Source organism: Pleurodeles waltl, chromosome 2_1 (assembly GCF_031143425.1).
Source record: "Pleurodeles waltl isolate 20211129_DDA chromosome 2_1, aPleWal1.hap1.20221129, whole genome shotgun sequence".
NCBI lineage: Eukaryota > Metazoa > Chordata > Amphibia > Caudata > Salamandridae > Pleurodeles > Pleurodeles waltl.
Window position 1 is genome coordinate 87,620,877 of NC_090438.1, and position 21,143 is coordinate 87,642,019.

The 21,143-nt window shown below is 43.2% G+C and overlaps 1 protein-coding gene across 1 annotated transcript in view; it reads left to right on the plus strand.

The window, feature by feature from the left end:
- Nucleotides 1-21,143, plus strand: part of LOC138261443 (rho GTPase-activating protein 20-like) — a 306,296-nt gene that overhangs the window by 108,497 nt on the left and 176,656 nt on the right. Inside the window, exon 2 of the mRNA XM_069210394.1 lies at nucleotides 20,480-20,565. Within this exon, the coding sequence (XP_069066495.1) occupies nucleotides 20,480-20,565 (86 nt within the window). The remainder of the gene's footprint in view (nucleotides 1-20,479; nucleotides 20,566-21,143) is intronic.

Sequence of the window (21,143 nt, forward strand, 5' to 3'; positions counted from 1 at the left end):
GCAAATGTGTGTGCTGTGGATGCTGACACAGTGGATATGCTGGATGTGCAGTATGTTGTGCATCTGGTTTGAACTGCAGCATCAGTGGATGCAGTGGACAAACATAGGGGGTTATTACAACTTTGGAGGAGGTGTTAATCCGTCCCAAAAGTGACGGTAAAGTGACGGATATACCACCAGCCGTATTACGAGTTCCATAGGATATAATGGACTCGTAATACGGCTGGTGGTATATCCGTCACTTTACCGTCACTTTTGGGACGGATTAACACCTCCTCCAAAGTTGTAATAACCCCCTTAATGTGGTGGATGTGCAGCATCATGTGGATGTGGAATATGAATTTGATGTGGTTGATGCAGTAGATATGGTGCATGTGATTTAATATGCAGGAGAGGTAGATGCAGTGGATATAGTGGATGTGGTGGACATGAGGTTGTGAGTGATCCACTCACATGCAGTGGATATGGTGGGTGTGGTTGATGCAATGAATATGGTGGATGTGGTGGACGTGGTGCATGTGGTTTAAATTGCAGCGGTGGGTAATGTCGTAGATACAGAGGATGTGATCGGTATGGGGGAGTGATGATCCCCATGGATATCTCCAATGCAGTGGACATTGTGGATACTGGTGATTAACTATCAAACTAGGCTTAGTGCCTCGGGACTGTACTACTGAATATCGTCACCAACAATATTGTGGTACAAGAATATCAAGGACAGAATTCTGAAGGACAAAATATCAAAAAGTAAGTGAATATAGGGAAGCATACATTTACTATTCCTAGCTCCACATCTATGTACCTCCAAGATATATGTACTGTGTAGATACATGTATGTGAAGTTAGGTACAGAAAATCGAGACTTACTTACCTGTATAGATGTTTTTCGATATATTGTCCTCCATATTTGTGTCCCTCCGATATTGTGGGTTCCATATTCAGGGTGAACCCCATGCCTTGGCCAAGTCTCTTGCAGAAGCTCCACATGAACAGCTTAACACAGTATAATAATCAGCATATTTCCTAGGGTGGGAACGAGGAGCCTCCCAGTCTTGATGTATGCCGACGATTGGTCCTGGTGTCAGCAGCAGGGGTGGGCCTTCAAAGGCTGTGCAACAGTTTTGTTATGTTCATGGATGACCTGGGACTATCTACCAACAAAACGAAATCTTTCTCTATGGTCTGTGGCCGTCCGATTAGAAAGCCTGGTCCACTTTTTGTCACGGGTACCAAATTATATTGTGTCTGCACATGTTTGGGGGTCCCACTCGACAATATGAGCACCTGGAAACATCTGTTGAGGGTGAGAGGTGTGCAGCTAGAGCAGACTATTGCATCACTGTTCAAATTTTCCACCAAATTGGGTCATCACCGTCGGACGCAATAATTAGAATCTACAAGGCCAGATGCATCTTGGTTACCGCCTATGGTGCTGGCATTTGGGTACTTTGTGACTCTGCACAGCTGCAAATTGGTGAACAAATGTTTTATGCAGACTGCTCATATTACCTAGGATTATCGCGGCATCAATATGTCATAAATAAAACTAGGCCTCCAATTCCTGGGGCACATCTTAAAGATTGCCCCAACCTTGTTATGGCCAGAAGCTTCCTTTAGTGAAACAGTGATAATTGAAACTTTGAATCTAGACAAGCCTGAAACATCAGATGGCTGCCTTATGTGAAATCCCAATTGTTCTCAATCGAAAGGCACAATCTCTTTGACCACCCACAGAATTGTAAGCCATCTACTAGAGCCTCAATTAAGGCAGAATTATTGGACACTTTGGCAAGGGAAAGAGTAGCAACTGAGCTAGGCAAGAGGGTGGTAAGAGCAAATATGCCATTAATTGTGACCAATGTATGGAAGATACTGAGATATCAGAGGTACTATTTTGCAAAATTGCAGCTAAATATGTCCCACTTATTAGTAGCTTGCCCCTCTGTCTCCTATTATGGCAGTGATCTTATTTCATGTCTTTGTAACTCAAGATCACATCAATCACAGCTACACTTTATTTTCTTTTGTGATTTATACAGGGGTATGAGGAAGAGTATTTGATTGCCTCTACTGAAAACCTCAGTATTAGATTGTGCAAAGCGGCCTTACATAATCTCCAGCTTTTAGACTCTGATGTAGTCTGCCATACAGTTTACAGGTACATTGCAGCTGCAGTAGGAATGCCCAGTTGGGTGGGCAAGTAATTACAGTTGGTAAATGACACCAGCAGCTTACACTAAGTAAGTCTGTTCTTCATTTGTTCTATTATGTACATGCTACAAGTTTCATTATGCAATGCAAATATTGCCCCTGTTAGTGGTAGTCAATCCTTTCTCAACTTGCACACGTTTCACAGGTTTCATTAACAAGTTTTACTTGTTTTGATTATTGGAAGCTGCTAACTACAATTGTCGTTTGCACATATGTGCACAGTATAATCTGCTGTTTTCAAGAATATTGTAGCTCCTGATGATGTGGTGCCACATTTTAACATATGGTGATTTTATGCTGTGACGATTTATACTGTGATTTTAATGAATTTGTTCATAACAAATTTGGTTGTAGTCTTTTATGGTCTTTTGACTAGCGTATTTCCTAAATTGGTTCGTCTGGCAAGTCTCTTGAGTCCTTTTTCGACTCCTGCCTCCACTTAAATTTGCCATAAACAAGTTGACTAATGATGTCAGATATTTCAAAAATTGACCTTAACTTTGCAGCTCCATCCCTGGGTATATCCTGTTTTGATTGCAAAAATGATTTTCTAATGAGAGTTCCAAAACATTGTCTTGCACTGTCCTCACTCAGCAGTTTATCTTCGAACAAACATGTTAGAACAACGGGCTCCTGAGCCCCAAAGTGGCCCTTTTGGAATCTCAACGTATCTACTACTATTATAGCCTTAGAGCCCACCGTGGCGGGCTATTTCGACCATTAAAGGCCTGATCCAGCGTTAAGGGCCTGAGTCGAAAGAGAGGGCCTTTAATGAGGGAGCAGAACTTTAATTGCAGGTATAGCCCAGGTACGAAGGGTTATAAGGCTATCAGAACATTCTGTCACTAAAGAGCAGAATGCTCTAATGAATAAAACCAAGTCCCTTGGAGCCCGAGGGAAGGGGATTACTGGAATGTTGACACTCCGAGCTTTTCCCAGCCAGTAAAAGCCTAGATCACTCTGTTGTCTCCAATGGAGCTCCCAACATTCCAAGGTTCTAATACTTAAAAGATGTGCCACATTTCCACACCAAAGTGTCTTGCACAGAAATTCAAAGTCTCTATTAGCAAAGATCTCTGAAACTAAATATCGTAAATCTCTGGGTTCCAACTTTCAGGAAGAAGTCTACATTAACATCTGGAATGTGCTCACTACCAGATCAACCCTGCCTCGCTCCTTTACAATGTTCAAAAAGAGCCCTAAACCTATCTTCCTTCTATCCAAGAAAACTGCTGCTCCATTGTCTCATTTCAATGCTCCTTTTATTTAATCTCCAACTAGCTCAATTCATTGTTTAGTTTCCAAAAGTTATTTTCTCATGTGCCTCCTGAAATCTTTGTAATAATTTCTACTCTCTAGTCAGCATTCTGTCTCCTAGATTTAGGGTCTAGCCTATGCTATAGAAAATCCAAATAAATAAATGAAATAAATCTAGTGGTGGTAACAGTCAAAGGGGTAAGAAGTTGTATTGTAAGGATTAAGCTAAATTATTTAAGTAACATCTACTAATGAAGGAAATGAATACCCCAAGTGACACCCTTGAAGTCTCAAATTATCCCCACTAGCGCTACAAGAAACAAAACTCTTTGGTATTATGATAATACATAGTTTTGTGATATATCAGTATGGATGTCTATCCCAAACTGGGCCTACATCGGGCAAGTTTTGACATCACAACTAACTTAATACACAAGGGATAAGGCACCCCAGCCATACATTATAAGGATATTGCAAATCACTGAGGAGTTCTGTTCTGTGACCAGATCGAGCGATGAGGCCCAAAGTCATGAAACTCTGAGGTGACTGTCATTATCCTTTTAACTTACAGCAGAGGGCACTGACATGGTCACAACATCACCTTTCCATAAACTGGCTAAATCCCTGAAGTATGAACCTTCACATGAACGAGATAGTATGGTTGCATGCATGATGAATGAGAGTGGAATATATAGTACAACATTAAACACGCCAAAAAGCAGTTAGTTATGTGTTGCAAAAACATTTCAGATTCAGCTTAATGAAAATCAGATTTTAAAAGAGTTATAGTTCAGAATGAGTAGTAACATGCAGAAAAATAATTTCTTTCTTATCATTTTTTATAGCGTGAAAAAAACATGTTGCCAAAAATAGCTCTTTTCTGCTGATCACTGTTAATTTTAGAAAAACACGTCATAAGAGGGAAAAAATAGTCCTGTCTGTCTTGTTTAAACTGCAGCTGCATTTATGTTCTAGGACCTGCCTTTCACCTTATGAGATCACAACTCAACTGTAATAAGTTATTACTGTTGAGACGCTAAATCCTTTTTTGTTACAGCTGAATAGAGAAATAATGGGGAAATTAGAGATAGTTTTTATACTGGGATTTCAGGCTCCCTTGTAATACAAGCATAGTACGGTAAAACATGTGTCTAATGGCTTTTTGTAGGAGAGCTCTGATGTCAGTTCCTGCGGTAGTTCCTAAGGTCACTAACTGAAAGTGAAAAGATGGTGGGAGATGGCCAGGCCTTCCATCATCACACCGCCTTCAGATTATACATGCCTTTTCATTTGCCAGCAGTGCACTAAAGTGTACTTGTCGTCTCACCCACCGTCTTCCTCTCCCCGTTGGTCCTGTGTTCCTCAGAAAGCACTTAGCTTTGAGGGCCATTAGTATCACCGGGAAAAGGGGAAAGCAATAAGAGAGAAAGCAGAGACACTGGATAGCACCATTCTGACTCATCACATCTGCAGGTGGAAGTGTATATCATCCAAAAGGCAATAGTAAATGTCTGCATATACCCACAGCAGTGAAAGGATGTGCATTAACTACATCTCACTGTTAACCCCCTCTTTGTGTTCTGGTAAGAAACTAGCTATATCTGAAACTGAAGCATAAAAAGAAGTTTATCTTGGATATGTTCATCAACACTTCTCTCACACTAGTAGGGTATCTACCTCAAGCTCCAACTGTGCACTCTAATGAACATAAGCTGGGTTTCTATTTAACTCTAGTGCCAGTGGAAAAGTACTTGAAGGGCATTAATATACTGTGGTTCCTTTTTGGCTATAGATTTACAATTCCTTAGGTATTGATCCAAGCAATTACTTCCAAATGGGTAAGTGAATTAATGAAAATATACAGGTGGTCATTCCAACCCTGGCGGTCAATGACCGCCGGGTTGGAGGACCGCGGGAGCACCGCCGACAAGCCGGCGGTGCTCCCAAGGGCATTCCGACCGCGGCGGTAAAGCCGCGGTCGGACCGGCAACACTGGCGGTCTCCCGCCAGTGTACCGCCGCCCTTTTGAATCCTCCAAGGCGGCGCAGCTAGCTGCGCCGCCGAGGGGATTCCGACCCCCCCTACCGCCATCCAGTTCCCGGCGGTCCGCCCGCCGGGAACCGGATGGCGGTAGGGGGGGTTGCGGGGCCCCTGGGGGCCCCTGCAGTGCCCATGCCACTGGCATGGGCACTGCAGGGGCCCCCGTAAGAGGGCCCCTACAAGTATTTCACTGTCTGCTTGGCAGACAGTGAAATACGCGACGGGTGCAACAGCACCCGTCGCACCTTCCCACTCCGCCGGCTCGATTACGAGCCGGCATCCTCGTGGGAAGGGAGTTTTTCCCTGGGCTGGCGGGCGGTCTTTTGGCGACCGCCCGCCAGCCCAGGGGAAAAGTCAAAATACCTGCTGCGGTCTTGCGACCGCGGTACGGTATTTTGACGGCGGGACTTTGGCGTGCGGCCTCCGCCGCCCGCCAAGGTCCGAATGAGGGCCTCAGTGTTCACCACATCATGCCAGGCTAAATTGTATTTTTGCAAGAAGTAATCTCCAGTATTTAATCTTGTGCTACTTGGGAATCCGAAAACAATATCTAAACAGAGTTTGATCCTACAAATTGACAAATCTAAAATGTAGGATGTATATCTTCAAGAACAGGAATAGAAATAAGAATGCATATGAACTGCAAGACCAATAATAAAAAGAAAAATAAGAATCTAAAACAATGAAAATGAACAAGGACAACAAAACAAACAGACTAGGAACATGGCCAGGAATAGGAATGAATGAATATAAGAACAACTGAATAAAAAAAGGAATATTAATATTTGTGAATAAGAGCAAAAATAAATCAGCAAATTAATAAATATGATCAGGAATAAGGAAAACAGAATAATAACAAGTTTAAGAATAAGAATGAATGAGACAAATAATATATAAGAATAAATATGTGAATACGATTAAAAGAAGAATAGTTAAGAAATAATAGGAACAAGAATAACTTGCTGATTATTTAGAATTTTGTCACCAAAGCCCCAAAGCGTTTTGTTAAAATGTATTATTTATTAATTGGACCTCAAGTATTTTGTGCTCTTCTTATGCAAGACACGGTTGGCCTGATGCACAAAGACATTGCATTCACAAAGTCAATGCAACTAATTTTGTGCATGCATGCTACACCCCAGTGTGTAAAGTACACACTTGTTGGCGGCCAAGAAGCGTTCTTACCCCGCCTTGCACTTTGGATAGGAATGGCTTACAAACATGTTTTTGAGCGCCTGCTGAGGGCACGCATTACCTTTTTACTAAATCTAAGCTGTCAAAATATTGTATTGTATTGTATTCTAATAGTATTTATATAGCGCTTACTACCCCTGACGAAGTGTCGAAGTGCATTTCGGCAAGTAGCAACCTACTCCGGAACCCAACAACAATTAGTGATGGATTAGTATCGGGAAATATGAGTACAGTTTTAGTATTATTATGAGTTAATTTGAGCTGCGGATATGAGAGTTTGTTAGTTGGACTGACTGGAGTAATGGAGGAGGCAAGAATCCAGAAGTGTTAATTGGGAGTACGTATATGATAATAGGATTTAGGCTTGGTATGAGTAAAGGGGGATGGAGGAGGGAAGAGTCTGTGGAAGGGGTTAAGGAGATCATAGTAGCAGGGTGAGATAAATGAGGGAGAATTTAGTAGGGTTGTTTGGGAGGTCATGGTAGTAAAGTGAGGTTTGGTGAGTTAGATGTGGAAGCGGAGGGAAGAGCTTAGGCAGAGTTATTTAGGAGATGAAAGTAGTAGAATGGATTTGCGATGAGTCAGAGTGGGATTGGAAGATAGATTGATAGAGACATGACATATGATGATGGGTAGATAAGTGTGATATAAGATGAGAGCAGGGATTCATAGATATCTAGTATAACAACCCACCCAGGAGCCATGCAATGACCCACGAACATGCCAAGCACAGAACAGCATACACAAACACATATATATATATATATATATATATATATATATATATATATATATATATATATACATATACATATACATATATATATATATATATATATATATATATATATACACACACACACACATACATACACACATGAATACACACATGAATACACACACATATATGTACATACAATACATATTTAGAACCATGGGTAAATATACTTAATTAAACAGGTTTAAAGAGTGTGTGTGTATTTTATTGTTATGACATAGAAGCAATAAATATTCTAAAGAACTATAGATAACTAGAAATATACACATAATCAGAAAAAATATTTATCAACATATGCATATGCAGTCCATAGTTGTTTGAATATGATGGTTATGAAGGAAAGAGTCAACTCTGTAGTAGTTTTCTGAAGACAAGAAAGTTATCTGTGGCTCTTATAGTTAGGGGTAATTAATTCCATAGTTTGGCTGCTTGAACGGAGAAGGATGTACCACCTATTGTCTTTTTCCTGTATGGTGGTGTTCTAAGGCGGGGTGCCTTATAAGACAGTTTGCAATCTTCTTGTGCAGGCAGAAGACAAAGCAAGTTGCAGACAGTGTTCCCATGGACCACTACGTACACTCCCTGATGTTGCAACTACAATGGGCTACGGTTTGTGCCCCCCATCCTTACACGGGGGCACAAAGCAGCACAATGCAGGTATATGGGGAACATTAATGCTGTGACAGAGGTCTGCTGTCCCTTGCAGGCCTCCATCCGAGCATGTGGTGTTTTTGTGCAATGAATCACAATGTGTCCTACCTCCTTAATATTCATGAGGTAGTCGGAGTGTGACGTTTTGCAAAAAGAGGCTTGGCAGGGCAAAGGTTTTGAGCATGCTCAGACAGTAAAGGTAGAGGCTGGTCACAGGGCAGTGCAACAATTGTGCTGCAACTGGCATAATCTATGCATCACCTCCAAAGTATGACAGCAAACACAACTACATCCTAAGATCATTAGATGGCTAAAACACCTGGCACACTACTACATGTGGAGGTAAATAATGGACAGTGAAGAGGGCACACCTGTGCAGTACTCAAGTGCTGAGGCCAAGGCAGCCATTTTAGATGTTGAAAAAGTTATGTACTGTTTCCAAAGAATATTAAATGATGCCCGCCTCCTTCTGCGACAAGGAGCCCTCTCAGCACATTGTATGGTATCATGATCTGATGGACTCAGTGTTTGGAAATCATGAGGACCAATCGAAGTCCTAACTCAATAGGATCAGTGTGAGGCCGGCTGCAGTTCAGGAGTGGGCAAGTAATTGATCACTTCTCAGAGTAGCCATAGGTGTTATTCAGTGCTTAATTTGTAAATAAAAACGTGCTGGTGCACAAAGCCCTCCTCTTAAACACGCGGCTACTGCATTTAAATGTGCAAACACAGAATAATGAGGCAGCTAATCCTGAAGCCATCTCGGGCCTCTTCAGTCCATTTAAAGTCACTCCCTGCCTCTTCAGCTCACTCTTGCAGCTTTCTGCTTTCTACCTTTGTGACGCTTTTTCATTTTTCTCTTCCTCCGTCTTTCCCATATGTGTCTTTTGCTGGCTGTAAACGCTTCAGGCAGAAGAATAAACGCCGGCCCTCAAAAATAAATGCCGGTGCTCCGCACCTGAAACAGTAGGCACAAATTAAGCTCTGGTGTTATTCAAGAAAACATCCAGCTTTTTGTACATCCTGTCTCACACCCAATAAACTGAGACTGGCTAACGCACCGGCGAGCTGTCGAACCGAGCCGGGTTAAACCATACCTCACTCAGAACAATGAAGCTCACATAGGGGCTTCTCCTCTGTTGCGTCAGAGAGGAACAAGAAAAGGTATTGAGTTATTTGTTGCATGTTTTATTGCATGCACCACTACAAACATAAGTGTACCTGGGAAGGGAAAGCAGAAAACTCAGTTAAGGCCAATAATCGGGAGCTACGCAAACCTAAAGCTTTCGCACCCCTCATTTTGTTAGATGTTTTACTTATTTATTTTAATTTCATGGAGCTATGGTAGAAAAGTCAGAAATACAAAGAAATGTGCGTCGGTTGAGGGGATTCCCACTGGTGGCTGTTGCTAATGTTAGTATGTTATATTTATGTTATGTTATGTTTTTATATGTTATGTTATTTTATGTTATGTTATGTTTTGTTATTATATGTTATGTTGTTATATGTTATGTTGTTATCTGTTATGTTAGGTTTTTCTATGTTGGTATTTTATGTTATGTTATATGTTATTTTATGTTATGTTATTATATGTTATTTTATGTTGTTATATGTTATGTTATGTTGTTATATGGTATGTTATTGTATGTCATGTTATTAGATGTTATGTTATTATATGTTATGCTATGTTAGGTTAGGTTAGGCTTAGATCAGGGTATGCTGCAATCACTAAGGCCTCGTGGTGCTAGAAAGTACAATTAACTACATAACACTTGGCCTGCTAAAGGTTGCAAACTTCTTTAAACCAAAACGTTTTTAAATCCTTTTCGAATTTCACAAGGTAAGCCTGGTACGTCAAACAAGAGGAAATTGGTTCAATTCCATGTCTTTTGACCGACTTCTGCAATGTGCATGTCTGCACCAGTCTGTCAGTGCAGATGTCGTGATTGCACTGGTGAACCTCCAGGTTGGTCAGGGCGATTGATTATACATGACTGCACACTGCAAAACTACCCGCAACTTGTGCAATGCATTTACCCTGAGCCCCATCATCCGCAGCAATAGCACGCGGATCTCCCAAGTAAACTTCATGAAAAATGTATTTATTTTGAAAGAGTCCATGGCCAGCGCAGCTGAGGAATAATAGCGCCACTTGAAATAACTTGAACTGACAGAGGCCGAGCATGGGCCTGGAATAAAGAATATTAGGGGAGCACGTGCCAAGAAACACACTGAGCTGAAATTGGCAGGGAGGGGGTGAGTAATGAACACACACAGGCTGCACTGTTAAGGCAATGAAACACTCACTGGGGCTGCTGGGGGAACTCCAGCTCAGTGCCATGGCAACAAAACAATGGCAAGCAGACTGTTGCTCGCGCCACCGCGCCAAGAGCATCAAAAGCTGGAGCGCAGCACGCCGATAGCCACGGGGGCAACCTCAGTGTGGCGCAAAGGCTCTCAAATGCCGCCCGTGGCTAGATAGTTTGGTGTGGTGCAATGGCTCTCAAGTGCTGCCTGTCTCTGGGCAACCCCAATGTGGCGCAATGGCTCTCAAGAGCCACCCTTGGCTAGACAATGCGGTGCAGAATTGTCTAGCCAACCCCAGTGGGGCGCAATGGCTCTCAAGAGCCACCCTTGGCTAGACAATGCGGTGCAGAATTGTCAAGCCAACCCCGGTGGGGCGCAATAGCTCTCAAGAGCCACCCTTGGCTAGACAATGCGGTGCAGAATTGTCTAGCCAACCCCAGTAGGGCGCAACGGCTCTCAAATGCCGCCCGTGGCTAGATAGTTTGGTGTGGTGCAATGGCTCTCAAGTGCTGCCTGTTTCTGGACAACCCCAATGTGGCGCAATAGCTCTCAAGGGCCACCCTTGGCTAGACAATGCGGTGCAGAATTGTCTAGCCAACCCCAGTAGGGCGCAACGGCTCTCAAATGCCGCCAGTGGCTAGATAGTTTGGTGTGGTGCAATGGCTCTCAAGTGCTGCCTGTTTCTGGACAACCCCAATGTGGCGCAATGGCTCTCAAGAGCCACCCTTGGCCAGACAATGCGGTGCAGAATTGTCTAGCCAACCCCAGTAGGGCGCAACGGCTCTCAAATGCCGCCCGTGGCTAGATAGTTTGGTGTGGTGCAATGGCTCTCAAGTGCTGCCTGTTTCTGGACAACCCCAATGTGGCGCAATGGCTCTCAAGAGCCACCCTTGGCTAGACAATGCGGTGCAGAATTGTCTAGCCAACCCCAGTGGAGCGCAATGGCTCTCAAGAGCCACCCTTGGCTAGACAATGCGGTGCAGAATTGTCTAGCCAACCCCGGTGGGGCGCAATAGCTCTCAAGAGCCACCCTTGGCTAGACAATGCGGTGCAGAATTGTCTAGCCAACCCCAGTAGGGCGCAACGGCTCTCAAATGCCGCCCGTGGCTAGATAGTTTGGTGTGGCGCAATGGCTCTCAAGAGCCACCCTTGGCTAGACAATGTGGTGCAGAATTGTCTAGCCAACCCCAGTGGGGCGCAATGGCTCTCAAGAGCCACCCTTGGCTAGACAATGCGGTGCAGAATTGTCTAGCCAACACCAGTAAGGCGCAATGGCTCGCAAGAGCCCCCCTTTGGCTAAATAATGCAGTGTGCATGTGCTGCGTGTGGCTAGGCAACCCCACTTGGCTAGACAATTCAATGTGGCGCAGTGACTCTCAAGTGCCGTGGGTGGGTATACAACTCTAGTGTGGCACAATGTTACTCAAGTGCCACTCTGGGCTAGAAAGTTTGGTGAGATGCAGTGGCTTTCAAGTGCTGCCTGTAACTAGGCCACCCCAGTGTGGCACAATGGCTGTCGAACGCCTCCGTTGTCTAGACAGTTTGGTGTGGTGCTTTGGCTCTCAAGTGCTAGCTGTCACTAGGCAACCCTAGAGTGGTGCAATGGCTCTGCTCCCAAGTGCCACTCATGGCTTGACAATTCAGTGTGGTGCAGTGGTTCTCAAGCGCTTCCTGTCACTAAGCAATCCTCGTTTCACGCAATGGCTTCAAAGCGCTGCTCATGTCTATGCACCAACCAGTGGAGTAACGCTAAATGATGTGGCACCCCTCTGTAGATTGTGTTGAGTGTCACAGCTAATCACAGATATGAGGCTGAATGTGGATGCAGAATGGTGGGGGCCCACCTGCGATGTAGGGGCGGGAGAGGCCTGCGTAAAGCCTCAGACATCCCCAGTGAAGTGCAGTAGCTCTCAATTACCATTCTTGGCTAGAAACATTTTTCATGACATCGTGGGTAACATATGCTGCATGCTACGGACTACAGTCACAGGGTTAGTGTGGCTAAACTGGACATCAACACTAAAGTAAGCAGGCCCAATGACCAGGGAATTTTATGTTTTGTTATTACTGATCTGCATTGGGAAGACTTTACGTGGGTGGAGCATGAGTGTATTAAAGGCAGTCAACATGGGTTTGTGCCAAAATGGTGTGCCTACCCGAGAGAGGCATAATGCGGAAACATATCTTCAATTTTCCTTGTTATTTCCTCTTTGCAAGTGTACTGCATTCTGCATCACACAGAGAAAGAGGAATATGCCTCTGAGGATTGTTTTTGTGCAGGAACGTACCCCTGAAGAGCATCAGCGCAATGAGAGTTCAGATATATGTCATATCTTAGTAGCTATTGTGCATTTCTCCTTTCCATGTGATACAACGCAGCACAGCAAGCTGCCTTAGCGCAGTGGGTTGTGTCAAAGGTTAGTAACTCCAGGCCATGTGAGTCACAACTCTGGTTGTTGTGCTGCATTGGGCTAAAAATGATAAATCTGACCTTTGGACTCAGAACAATGAAAGTTACTGGTAAGTAATTGCCACATTACCCCTCGCCCAAGTCCCTGGCCTATATGGGACTCTACCAAGCCAGAAATCCAACTCCGGGCACCCCAAAACAACAGGACACTGAAATGCTGTACAGGAACAAGAAAAATAAAGCAGAACTGGACACTGACTCCTCCTCCCTTCTCTCCCCACCCCCACACTTTCCAGACAACTAAGATGTCACCAAGGCCAAGAATGGAGAGAATCCACAGCAGCAGTGCAAGGGAACCCCCACACCAATTGTAGAGAAGCAATTGCACAACCAAACATGTCAAGGGAGACCAGAGCAGCCGCCTTCCAAACTCACTGAGTAAGGAAGCAGATACAGTACATGCTAAAGGCCCAATCAGGGAGAAGATCTGGAGCATGAAGCTCAGGCAAGGCTGCAGTGAGAGCTCTTTGAAGCCGGTGTGAATGCCCGAGACTATCTCCTCGGACCAAGCATCCAGGCATCAGCCCATACCATCTTCCCTACCAAGTCGCGCCAATCCATGCGTTTGCAAAATTTGAAAACACCCACCTGTTAAAGCTTATTTATTTTTAGGTCACTTTTTCCGCCAAAACGTCACCAGAGGTGTTTGTTCTACTAATCATGCACCCTCAAGAAAGTTCAGCCAGTGGCCAAGTAGAGGTGTGCCAACTGTGTTCCACCATTGAATCACATGTTCTTTTTGGATACAAAATGCCAACAGCCAAGCAGGCATTGCAAATTTCATATACTCCTAGCTGGAATCTGCTGCAGCCAAACCGTTTGTCATGCCTTGAGTTTTAAATCGAGTTTTTAAAAAAACCAGAACGCAGAGTGTAGCTGAATCAGACATCAAACTCACTAGAACGTACTGTGTCAGACACAACTTTGATAAAACATGAAGCAAATGCCAGCAGTCTGAACTATCATAGCTTGTCTTTGTTCTTGTTAGAGAATTTACTTTTGACACACTGAACCTGAAGGTTCAACCATGCCTATTCTTAGGTGTTAGGTCTGGTGCCTCCAGAAGGCAAGTCTGGAACTTTAGGTTTTCACCAGTGGGTGACACCATAGTACAACAAAAGGCCCTATAAAATTGCCTTGTTTTTGGACGAAGGGAGCACTACAGTGACAAAAATTATATTTTGCTTGGAGTCTCGCAATCCCATGCACTGTCCTCAACAGGTGGGAAGGGTGAAGATAACTTGCCTCTATTATACAGTCCTAGTGGGTTTAGTTTGTTTTGAAAGCATGAAGAGCAATGGTAGAGTCCCAGCCAAGCTACGCAAAAGGTCATTGAGATTGCACAGACTGATTTTGTAAAATGTTGGGCACGATTACATTACGTAAACAAAGCTCTTTCGTAAGTGCTCCTTGAAGCCCCTGAGTTTGGAGTTAGACACTTCTGTCGGAGCCATTGTGTACATTATCACTTGGTGATAAATCTGTCAAACAGAGGGTTGTTCCGCTGCCATATCTGTAGTGCCAGCTGTGCCACAGTGAGGCTCAGCACCTAAAAACATTGCAAAGGAAAGGGTTTTAGAAGAGAAAGGTGTTATGTGTATCCAGCCTGCTCAAATACTGCCATCTCACATAGGCAATGATGGGGTGTGTAGGGGTATACGGTGGCAAGGGTAATTTAAGGGTTTTGTGGTGGGTACAAGACACAAGTCGAGGGTACAAGCAGGTAGACAGCGTCTACCCACTATTTTCACAAGGTCCACCCTGTCAAGTGTTTGGGCCCCACAGAAATATGCTGAACTTATACCGGTGTAATGTGCAAGCACTGGGACACATTCAGCAGTGCCTGCAAGATGTCTGCTTTCCTTCTCAGCAGCAAACTGCAGGCAAGGATGGGGCTTATAAGATTCCAGCTGGGTCCATAACAAAGAATTAAGTTAAGGGACAATCAGGCCTCCTTTTGTTAGAGTGTCCCAGCTGGGAGCTATGGGGAGCCTCAGACATACATGCAATGCAGGGGAAACAAGCTTTGGCAAAGCTAGTTGGTCTCGCTTATGGGCGAGCTATTGCCTCTGGCAATTGGATGGGGGTGGTGAACATGAAGGCAGGCTGTTGGTGAATGGGAGGGCTGTAATGCATAAACGTGTGCAAGAAGCAACTCAATGGTTTAAAAATGGTTATTATTTTGGCATACTATCTCCTTACACAAATAAGTAGCAGCCTTGAAGGGTGTCCTCTGAAACATGCCCGCAATAATTGTGATGGTACCGACGCCTGCTGCTTTTTAAAAAACAATCCTGTGCAATAATATTTTGAAAGCACTTATTCTTTCAGTACATCGCGCCTGCATCCATCGTGCTTTGCAGGTGCATTTACAAGCACGACTAAAAACAATTGAAGTGTTGTCATATCTTATCAATCTCCTCCCCTCCTTGTCCCTAAAAAGAAACGCACTCATGAGACAGCAGTGGGCAGTTCCTGGTCACCTTCGGATTTCCCCTCCCTCAGCATGGCAATGAGACCCTGGTAAGCCGCCCCAGGAAACTAAAACCAACATTGAAAAAAAAACAGTAAGCGCAAAGCGAGGAAAGAGGAAAGACAGAACCCCCACTTGGCCGCTATTTGTGTGGAAAATATAAAATGTTACAGACTGGCGCAAGAAAGAGTGCAGGCAAAGGCGACAACATTTTGGACTCTTTCAGAACCAGAAAAAGGAACTCGAAAGCAGAAAGCTGAGTCCAAGATCCTGTCATGAAGCACTGTCACCAGGGGAAGGCAGCGGTAGTAGCGGCAGCACAATGCATCATATAACGAAATAAAAACATGTTTTACAGCCCTGTAGAAAGTGAAAACATGAGTGCTTCTAATGAGGAACCCAAAAAAAGGGGAGCTTCGCCAAACATGAACAGGACACAAAGAAAAATGTAGTCCTGAAAAATGAACAGATAAACACCAATGTGTAAAGAAACTACTAACAGAGTGGTGTTCCATGGCAGGAAACAAAACACAAAAAGGAGGGACAATGAGCAAAGATTAACCATTTGTAAGCAATCCTTTTGAAAGGACAGTCGAAGAAACACATAAAAAGCAGTGGGCGGGCTGTAAGCCCACAAAGTCTATACAGCAGACCTTGAAGAGACGGCACAAGCAATGTCTAGGCTCGACCTAAACAACCACACAGCTTTTCTCTTTACGGGCACTTAAGAAAGGCATACTTTTGACTTTGTTCAGTGCCTACATGTAAGAGATATGCATGCACTATAGGAATGTCAGAAGTGTTGGTTTGTACCAGTATCTACAGAAATAACAACTTAAATACCACTATTTTGTTTATTTATTTTATAGCACAAGAGCACTAATCATCCTAGTGCAGAGTGGAAGAGTGCTTTACATCACACATACATATTATACATTCACAATAAATCATACGTGTGTCAATCAATATAGAGGATGTGTTACATAAGACAGGGAGGGTTACAAGGTAAAGGACTCCCATGTCCTTCATAGCTCACTCTGCTATATTAGAAGGATTGCAGTTAATGAATTGTAAGTAACAAACGTATTTCTGTGTTCAAAGCAGTACTCCACTTACCTATTCACATAAAATAAACATCTGTTATCTACATGTAACATACAGGGAGTGCAGAATTATTAGGCAAATGAGTATTTTGACCACATCATCCTCTTTATGCATGTTGTCTTACTCCAAGCTGTATAGGCTTGAAAGCCTACTACCAATTAAGCATATTAGGTGATGTGCATCTCTGTAATGAGAAGGGGTGTGGGCTAATGACATCAACACCCTATATCAGGTGTGCATAATTATTAGGCAACTTCCTTTCCTTTGGCAAAATGGGTCAAAAGAAGGACTTGACAGGCTCAGAAAAGTCAAAAATAGTGAGATATCTTGCAGAGGGATGCAGCACTCTTAAAATTGCAAAGCTTCTGAAGCGTGATCATCGAACAATCAAGCGTTTCATTCAAAATAGTCAACAGGGTCGCAAGAAGCGTGTGGAAAAACCAAGGCGCAAAATAACTGCCCATGAACTGAGAAAAGTCAAGCGTGCAGCTGCCACGATGCCACTTGCCACCAGTTTGGCCATATTTCAGAGCTGCAACATCACTAGAGTGCCCAAAAGCACAAGGTGTGCAATACTCAGAGACATGGCCAAGGTAAGAAAGGCTGAAAGACGACCACCACTGAACAAGACACACAAGCTGAAACGTCAAGACTGGGCCAAGAAATATCTCAAGACTGATTTTTCTAAGGTTTTATGGACTGATGAAATGAGAGTGAGTCTTGATGGGCCAGATGGATGGGCCCGTGGCTGGATTGGTAAAGGGCAGAGAGCTCCAGTCCGACTCAGACGCCAGCAAGGTGGAGGTGGAGTACTGGTTTGCGCTGGTATCATCAAAGATGAGCTTGTGGGGCCTTTTCGGGTTGAGGATGGAGTCAAGCTCAACTCCCAGTCCTACTGCCAGTTCCTGGAAGACACCTTCTTCAAGCAGTGGTACAGGAAGAAGTCTGCATCCTTCAAGAAAAACATGATTTTCATGCAGGACAATGCTCCATCACACGCGTCCAAGTACTCCACAGCGTGGCTGGCAAGAAAGGGTATAAAAGAAGGAAATCTAATGACATGGCCTCCTTGTTCACCTGATCTGAACCCCATTGAGAACCTGTGGTCCATCATCAAATGTGAGATTTACAAGGAGGGAAAACAGTACACCTCTCTGAACAGTGTCTGGGAGGCTGTGGTTGCTGCTGCACGCAATGTTGATGGTGAACAGATCAAAACACTGACAGAATCCATGGATGGAAGGCTTTTGAGTGTCCTTGCAAAGAAAGGTGGCTATATTGTTCACTGATTTGTTTTTGTTTTGTTTTTGAATGTCAGAAATGTATATTTGTGAATGTTGAGATGTTATATTGGTTTCACTGGTAATAATAAATAATTGAAATGGGTATATATATTTTTTTGTTAACTTGCCTAATAATTATGCACAGTAATAGTCACCTGCACACACAGATATCCCCCTAACATAGCTAAAACGAAAAACAAACTAAAAACTACTTCCAAATATATTCAGCTTTGATATTAATGAGTTTTTTGGGTTCATTGAGAACATGGTTGTTGTTCAATAATAAAATTAATCCTCAAAAATACAACTTGCCTAATAATTCTGCACTCCCTGTAATGTGCTTTGTAGGAGACATATTAACCCTTGATGCTACTTTGATTCAAAACTGGGAGTAGGCAAAACACAGATCTCTCCAGCAAATATGTTAACCTCCAGAGTTATCATACCATTATTATTATTTCCTGAGATTTAGTTGGAACACAAAGATCACTACAGCAGGTACCTTAACCCCATTAAATATTTTAACACCAATTAAGCAGAACAGATGTATTGCCATGTTTCTCCTTGTTGCCAGTTTATTTTTGGCAGAATTTAAATAAATAAATGTAAATGTCGAGGCTCAGGTTTTGCACCTGGGTTGCGTCACTTTTTTGACACAACCCTGGTGCAAAATCTCATTTGTTAAAAATTGTAATGTACTCAGATGTACTCACATGATAGACCTGTTAAATATACGTGTGAGGTCTTAAGATCTGATGTCAGTTCTTGTGATGTCAGTTCCTGAGAGGTCATGGGTTGTGATGCCACTCCCTGTGATTCCACGTGTGATGTCACATGCTGTGATGTCACGCGCCATAGTGTCACTTGCATACCGCCAAACGTGGTTAGTCCCCCCACTTTTTTTAGGACTGGGTGAGAAGGCTTCTATGGTGGATCAGGTAATTATAAGGCTTAGGGGTATTTAGAGGTGTGGGATGGTAATGGTATTTTAGGATTTAGGGATGGGTAGGGGTATAGAGTGGTAAGGGTATTTTAAGGTTTTAGGGTGAGTAAGGGTGTAGGGTACTAAAGGTAATGTAAAAAAGGGGAGGGGTTTGGGGGCTTTCCACCAAACAAAAAATATATACATATATATATTGTGGTTTAACTTACTGTAACTATAATTACCATGCGTGGTAAAGGCACGCATGGTAAAGGATGTGTGGTTAAGGCATTGTTAGTAGATACATGTGTTGTAAAGTTATACATTCAGTTAACCCCAGGCCTTTCCTTCTGCAGATGCATACTTTGTCTTGGGGGATGGAAACATTTTCAAGTATGCTTCTGCAATCATTATTGCAAGTCATGTGAAGTAACATCAGAGCAATTCATACCTGTATAGGTATCCTGTACTATTATATAACAGGAAGTGACATTAAGGCAATCAACGACTTGATATACATTCCAAAGGGCAATATAACAGGAAGTGACTTCAAAACAAGCAGTATTAGTATGACTATCCCAGAGGATTCATCACAGGAAGTGACAATACAGCAATCAATGGCAATCTGCACTACTGTATATTCCCGTCCTTGGAAAGGTGCAAACCAGCCCCAAACAGGCTACTAGTCCAACCAGGCCTCTTGCAGCCATCCCCTCCTCCCTCGAACCTTCCCTCTAAATAAGAAACAGAGCTCTTAGGTGGAGATAAAAGGCCACAGTTTTATTAGCTGTCAATCATACATCACAGGATGGGTCGTAATCCAACATAACCTATCTGAGAATGTTGATATGTACCATAAATCATGCCATAATATAGGCCATAAATCCTTCAGTAGTCATAAATCACTAGCCACATTTGTAAGCCAGGATGGCAATACCACAACACCATACATCATGGATAGCACCGTATGGCACAGGATCTCGTATGTGCTTTGGAAGTGAAGGCCCCTTTGGGTTGCACAGAGTAGCTTTTAGGTTTCCCTTGCTGCCGATGTATGATGTCCAAGGCCCTTTTGGCCATGCCAGGCTGCAAGTGCCGTGTCTGCTTTCCGACTAGAGACGGTCCCCTTTGCCCCCCCCCCCCCTTGTTCCTCCTCAGTATCCCTGCTGTCAGGCAACTCTTTCTCTTCCTTTGTCCTACCGGCCCCCCTTAGGTGTTTGTGTTATAGCTTACTGGTGTTGTATCTGCTGCCTTATTGGAGCACTGCACCAGCCTGTTACTCGCAGGTCCTCAATGATGTCATTTACCATGTCATGAGTTCCGTAATATTTTGGTCATAAGCACTGTATAGCGGGGGCACAAGTTATAGTTAGCTCAGTGAACTATAACTGGTGAATTGCAGTGTTTTTTTTGTTTTTAAACAATATTATATTAATGCAAAGCCTAACTATAATAACGTAATTTTAACCTTTGTTTTCTTCTGTGAATTTCTAAGGTCTTTTTAACGTAAGTTCTTATTACCACAGTTAACACTTTTTCTCTCTCTCCCTTTCTCCCTCTCTCTCTCTTTCTCTCTATCTCTCTCTCTCTCTATATATATATATATATATATATATATATATGCAGAAACGTTTTATGATTGCCCTTTGTAGGTGTCCCGCTAGTTTTATCTGTGACCCGATTACCCAATTTGTGCACCCGCTAAACATCACTCCTAGAGACACCACTGGCCCATCTACATGGTGACACGTGCACAGACCACTAATGTGTCTTCTCTTCTTTTCTGTAGCAGAAGATGAAGGCTTCAGTCCAACGAAGACGCTCAACCCCTTCCGCCATCAGCAAAGCTCTCAGCAAGTCCAAGGTGCACTCTCGGTAAGACTTTCTACTTTAATACACTAAATATTTGTTTAGATTTATCAAATAGCAAAAAATGCTGTTTTATCCATGATTAATATGATTAAAATTAATCTTGAGATTACAGTGTTGTCCACAGCGCTGTCCCATATGCTAATGTGGCTCTTCGTTCTTTATATAGTCACATAAAATATATTGATCATATGCAGTCTTTATAATTATAAATTGAGCTTTCTATATATCTCATTATACCACGCCACTGTCAAAGTGCTGTAAATAACAAATCTTGTTAGTACCCAAATTAATGTTAGCCAGTTTACCAACCTCACAATGACGCAAGGTTAAGTCAGTCCTATAAGGATGCAAATCACTTCATATGTTACCAGCAGTTACTTTACTCACTGAGCTACTCTGCCAGCTGGGGCTGATGGAGTTGGTGGAAACCTCAGTGAACATTGGCATAGTCATGTCACCCTTGCTGTAGTTCTTCTGTCAGTGCCTTGCCATGGACAAACTGCTCAGCAGTCTCCCCACAACCTCTTTGTAACAGTGGTTTGTTGGGGTATGAGAATATTTACCCCCGACTCTGCCCCTGT